We start from the raw sequence: 6,000 nt of genomic DNA on the forward strand, positions 1-6,000 counted from the left end.
TCTAGTCCCTAAAGACCTTTCTTTATAGTCAATTCCATTCAAAAGATTTGGGCATGTTGAAATACTTCTTAGGAATTGAGGTAATAAAAAGCAAGAAAGGAATAATATTATCACACAAAAAAAATGTACTTGACTTGTTGACTGAAACAAAGAAGTTAGGGGCTAAGCCATGTAGTACCCCAATGATGCCCAACTTATAGCTCACGAAAGATGGAGAATTGCTAAAAGATCCTGAAAGATATAGGAGGTTAGTGGGAAAACTTAATTACCTTACAGTGACTCGACCCGACATAGCCTATTTAGTGAGTATTGTGAATCGGTACATATCATGCTCCTGGGCGTGGCTTATTATATAAGGATTATGGTCGTACTAATATTGAATGTTTCTCAAGCACCGATTGGGCAGGATCTAAAGAAGACAGATGATCAACTTCAAGATATTGTGTTTTTATTGGTGGTATTTGATTTCTTGGAAGAGTAAGAAGCAAACTGGAGAACAATTAGGAGATATCTTAACGAAAGCATTGAATGGAACATGTATAGATTATCTATGTAACAAGTTGGGCATGATTAACATATATACTCCAACTTGAGGGGGAGTGTTATAGTTCTATTGTTAGGATTTTCCATTATTGTTAATATCTTGTTATATTTTCCTCTTCTATACTTTCCTTCTTTGGTCACTCTTGTACACTTGTATATATTCATATCTTTGGTGAACGGAGTGGTGTATTCTAGTTCTCTCAAACCTAAGAGTTTTGCGAGTTCTTAACATTATCTCTTTCCATCAGCTCATCAATCAATTTTTGTGCTTGAAACTGTAGTCTTCTCTCCATCTGTAGAGGGTTTTTGGGAGCTCAATTGGCTTGCTTGTCTTGAAGTTCAAGATTATCGTTTCTTATCGTTGTTCCTCTTCTTTGTTTTAAGAGTTTTCTCTCCAGATTTGTTTTTATGGAGGCCCTGTATTTTTCATGCCCTTTCTCGTTCCTATTGGGTTTGTACTCTCTTGTTTTCTGGTTCTTCGCTTTGTCTTCTTGTAATTTGTGCATTAGTCTCTTTTCATTTTATCAATGAAAAGTTATGTCCTTTCAAAAAAAAAAAAAAAAAACAAAGAAAACAACTTAGACATGGAAATACTGGTATTGAAACAGAAATTTGTCAATTCTCAATACAAACAGGAACTTAGAAAAATATACAGTGATTCGTTGAAGAAATTCATTCCTTATGTTGACCGGGTATTCCAATAACCTTTTATTGTCTGGTTTTCTATCTACCCATGTTTATCTTAAATAATGAGTATGTTTTCTTCTCTGTAGTTGGTAGGGCTTACAGATGCAGATAAAGGGGCTCTGGATTTACTAATCAAGGCTGCGGCAATTATGGATGAAATATTCTACCTGCAGGTTCGCATATACATTTTATTAAGTAATCTTGTAGGGAAGACTTTTACAGCTTGCTTGCTTTAATTTTGTGAGCCTAGGAAACATACAATATGTGGTTAAGACTTAAGAGGCTGTGCTGAAAAGATCTACAATGTTCTTTGATTAAAAGAATAATGCTCATCTCATGGTGAGAATTCCTTTCCATCATTGAATCCAATCACAAAATATGTTATATGATCGGATGTATCTCAAGTGACACTGAATTTATTCTATATACATAGATGGCTGACATAATTTAAGCAGGATTATATCTACTTCAAGGTTGTTATGTTTTAGCATACTAAGCAATACCATTAAGACAAGGATGATATATATATATGGAAACAAGCCTTTTCATTGAATTAATGAAATGAGACTAATGCTCAAGATACAAAATAGGCAACATAACAAAAGACTAATCAACATATGAAATTCAAGAACAGTGCAAGGACTTAGCAAGAAAAGTAGACTAAATTACTAACTGATAGAAGAAGTAAATGTATTCCAATTTAAGCTAATGTCTTCAAGGATGATATTTTAAGCCTGTATAGACTGGTTGTCAGGGGCATATTTATCATTTCCTAGTTGTTTTAATTATTCGCCAGGTTTTTTCTCTTGACAGGAGTCTTTTCTTGTAGGTTAAGTTTTTGCTGTGTATTCTTTCATTTTCCTCTCAATAAAAATCAATTTTTCTAGAAACAAAAAGAGAATTAAAAAAAAAAAAAAAAATCTGTTGGAGGTAAAAATGCTTGGTCCGATTTGCAAAAGTGATTTGGGGGCAAAGAAGAAACTAGAAAGTACTCACACTGAAGTTGAATTCACATGGAAGAGAATAGATTTGGGGTTAAATCTTTTTGTATATATTTTTTTTTATCCCTCAATGAAAGCTTGGCAGTATTAGTTTTATTTTATTTCGAGTATGAAAGCTTGGTTTTTCATTAAAAAAAAAAATCTCTGTGCTTATGAACAAGCAAAAACCCATCATAAAGTGGACATTAGACAACATGGGGCATGTTAGAGTTCAACCCCGCAAAAAGGAAGGGCTGAAAGACTTGGAAGAATTAGGGCTGGGCTATGGGCCATTCCATGTAAATGGTTGTTTTATCTAAGAGATGAAAATTAAAAAGAGAGGGTTGCCAACTTTTACGGATTTTGCTCCTGGTACAAAGTGTGTTTCAAGGATCGAGTAATGATAGGTAGATTGGCGTGGTGTATTTATCATTATGTAGTAAATGTGTTAAGAAGGGAGTGATGATAAATATGTGGGTTAAGGGAGTCCAGGTTGGGTAAAAATTGAGCTAATATTTGATGATTGGGATTGGGAGATTGGGGTAGGGGCCTTGGGGAAAGGCTCTCCAATTTCTTCTTCAGTTTGACTTTGATTCCTATCAGATTATTACTTTATAGATGTCCCTGATGCTTAATTGTGGCCGTTAGCTTTATCAACTTCCAGCAAAGGCAGCGCCTGAATGTTAAGGATCCTTTTATTAATTTTTTCTATGAACCCAATATGGGAATTGGGAATCGTTTCGCAGTGAAGGGTTATAGAAAGTCATACTTTCCCACGGTTGATTAAGGGAGATACGCTAAGACCCCGTTTTACTTAATAGTTGGAAGAATGAGGGAGAAACAAAATGGGAAAAAAATTTGTATGGTGAGAACAAAATTTCTGATATCACACTTACTAAAATTATTTTGAAGTTGAAGTTTGAATGGAGAGTACTTTATTGTTTTCTAATTTTAATCAATAGAACCACATTTAAATTGGTATGGGATTGATGTAGGTTGGTTAGATCATTTAGGGTTATCATTGTAATCTAACATGTGTCTTTTATTTAACCACCTTTGTAATTAAAGCCTATTACCCCATGTATAAAGAGCCAAAGGCTAAGGCTCCCCGTTTTGTGAAAAACTTTTCCAAAGATTATTAAATACTGTCCTAAGACTTTTTGGCTCCACTAGACTTAAAAACCAAGGATTAAGACGATAACTTAAAGTGACAGAGAGCAAATGAGAAGCAACAGTTGACTGTAAATGCTTGATGATTTTGTGTTACAGCGAATGGGTATAAATACCCTAAAATTTACAAGAGAGGGGCAATAACAAAGGCCACGTAAACAATCCTAACCACATAACAGCTTGTACAACTAAAAAGCTGAAGAATAACCTATATAATATTTATTGCAGAGTGGTAGCATCTGCCAAATTGAATGGTTAATGGAAATATTTCCATTTTCCATTCAATTTTATTGCGGAACTCACCAATTGGAAATCATTTTTCATTCTTTCATGAATTTAGTAAACTATAGGAACGAGAATGTGGGAGAATGCTCCGTTCCATCTTTCTCTTTTCACTGTAAAGAGAAGATCGACTTTATCCTTTCCTTGTTTCTATCTTTTTCATCGGACCTTCCTAAATAAGAAAGCTGTAAATGAAGCTGTTTTGTTCTTTAAATTGTTGATTGATGGTGATGACTTTGTCTAGAATTTTTGGTTTCATATTATTATTTCCAGGTTTGGTACAGTAATCCATATTTAAGAGATTGGTTGGAGAAGCATGCTGCTGCATCACAGTTGGACAAACTGAAGTGGGCCTATTATCTGATTAATAAGACTCCATGGTATGTCTTCTGCAGATTAGTTATAGTTTTTGAACGTCTATGCTCTTTCTGCTTATGCGTGTACTAATGTGGAGTCAGGGTTGGGCTTGTTGAAAGTTGCTGCTTTCTGTATTCTGCACTGTGCTAAATCTTAATTTGTTTAAAAAAAAATTCATGATAAGTCTTCTTTAGCTATTTTGCTTTCTTAAATGCTGTGTATGGATTGATTTCTCCCCTATGAATACGTTCCATTTTCAACAGGTCATGCCTTGATGAAAATGAGGCATATCTGACTACTGCAGATTCAGCAATAAAGTTGCTTTCTGAAGCCACTAGGCCAGTTAATGGTTGGAAGGGTCTGGAATATAAAGCGGCATTTCCATCTCAGAAACCTCCTGGTGCAAACTTCTACCCTCCTGACATGGACAAGATGGTATGCAATGATTATACTTAGCTTGATTAGGACTTAAATTGATATGCATTCATATAAAAGAAAAGAAAAAAAAAAGATGCAGTGAGTGCAACTTCTTGTTACAATCTTGTAGGAATTCATACGATGGAAGGACAGTCTGACGGAGGACCAGCAAAATGTTGTTGCAGGATTCTTCAGCGTCATTAGAAGACATAGTGAATCTAGTTCAGATTTGTCTATTGGCAGTAGTGGTCTTGGTAGCATAAATCGTTTGGAGGGTTCTACATATAATTTGTATAATGTACCTTTTTCCCAAGAATATAATTCTTTTCTATCAGAAGCTGCTGAGTTATTACATAAAGCAGGAGATATAACTAGCTCTCCCAGGTAAGAGTTTTCATAATTTTACATTTCACTTTTATTTTCTTAATATCTGAATCTATACCATTATGCTTACAATGTTTTCTGAAATCTATTTCCTTTCTATAGTTTGCAGAGGTTACTGCATAGCAAGGCTGACGCATTCCTCTCAAATGATTACTATGAATCAGATATAGCATGGATGGAATTGGTTAGTTTAGCAAGTCCGTTACATTTGCAAAGTGATGCTGTGAATGCATTATATATTTAGTTAATTTGTTAGACATGTATTGCTTGCAATTGGGATCCTGGACGTGAATGTATAGGAATTTCTAGCTACAATTCTCATTTCCAATGTATCAGTTAATTAAAAGACTAGAAATTTAGAAGAATTTCCTATGATTTGAACAATTCCAAGAAGATGTATATTGTACGCTATAACAAAGAATTTTGATCTGTCAACTTATTCTCAAATATTCCTTGATTTTTTGACATGGATTGCTTGCACTTGGCGATCCTGAAAGTGAATGTATATGAATTTCTAGGTACAGTTCTCATTTCTAATGTATCAGTTCATTAAAAGACTGGAAATATAGAAGAATTTCCTATTATTTGAACAATACCAAGAAGATGTATATTGTTAATTATACGCTATTACGAAAAATTTTGATGTTTCAACTTATTTTCAAATATTCCTTGATTTTTTTAGTGAGTTTTGTTTTGCTTTGTTTTTCTTTTTTGGGTTGAATACTTTGAATCGTCAAAAAGCATGAACTTGTCTGATTTTCCAATCTGCATGACAATAAATATCTCAAAATGTGAGATCCTACATTGCGTTTGACTTGTTAGGGTTCTCTTCCCTGTTCACCCTCTACATAGTCCCCCCAAATTAAGAATAAAAATCTCTCATCGTGGTTTTTCTCCCTGATCTAGGGTTTTCACGTAACTCTGTATCTTTTCTCTCTTCTACCTTTTTTTCAATATGGTATCAGAGCATGGCGACGAAACCCTGGCCGTCATCGATGAGAACAAACCAGAGACTCCGACAGCAACCTCCGTTGGAATGGGGGGAGCCATGAACGTCGAAGTTGCCACAACCATACGAGAAGCCATTGAACATTATTTTCACGCCGCGCTACCTTAAATCATCTGATCAGTGTCAGATTCGAACTCCAGCTGGTGGACTTCCTCAGTAGACCCGACCGAT

The 6,000-nt window shown here is 34.8% G+C and overlaps 1 protein-coding gene across 4 annotated transcripts in view; it reads left to right on the top strand.

The window, feature by feature from the left end:
* LOC120086144 (nudix hydrolase 3) overlaps positions 1–6,000 on the top strand; it is an 88,805-nt gene that overhangs the window by 61,027 nt on the left and 21,778 nt on the right. For 3 of the 4 annotated variants that reach the window (XM_039042611.1, XM_039042614.1, XM_039042615.1), the window contains 6 exons: positions 1,179–1,235; positions 1,317–1,403; positions 3,936–4,042; positions 4,283–4,454; positions 4,567–4,820; positions 4,923–5,004. In XM_039042611.1, coding sequence (XP_038898539.1) covers positions 1,179–1,235; positions 1,317–1,403; positions 3,936–4,042; positions 4,283–4,454; positions 4,567–4,820; positions 4,923–5,004 — 759 coding nt within the window. The remainder of the gene's footprint in view (positions 1–1,178; positions 1,236–1,316; positions 1,404–3,935; positions 4,043–4,282; positions 4,455–4,566; positions 4,821–4,922; positions 5,005–6,000) is intronic. The other variant, XM_039042612.1, reaches the window with a different exon arrangement.

The sequence above is a fragment of the Benincasa hispida genome, chromosome 9 (assembly GCF_009727055.1).
Source record: "Benincasa hispida cultivar B227 chromosome 9, ASM972705v1, whole genome shotgun sequence".
Taxonomy (NCBI): domain Eukaryota; kingdom Viridiplantae; phylum Streptophyta; class Magnoliopsida; order Cucurbitales; family Cucurbitaceae; genus Benincasa; species Benincasa hispida.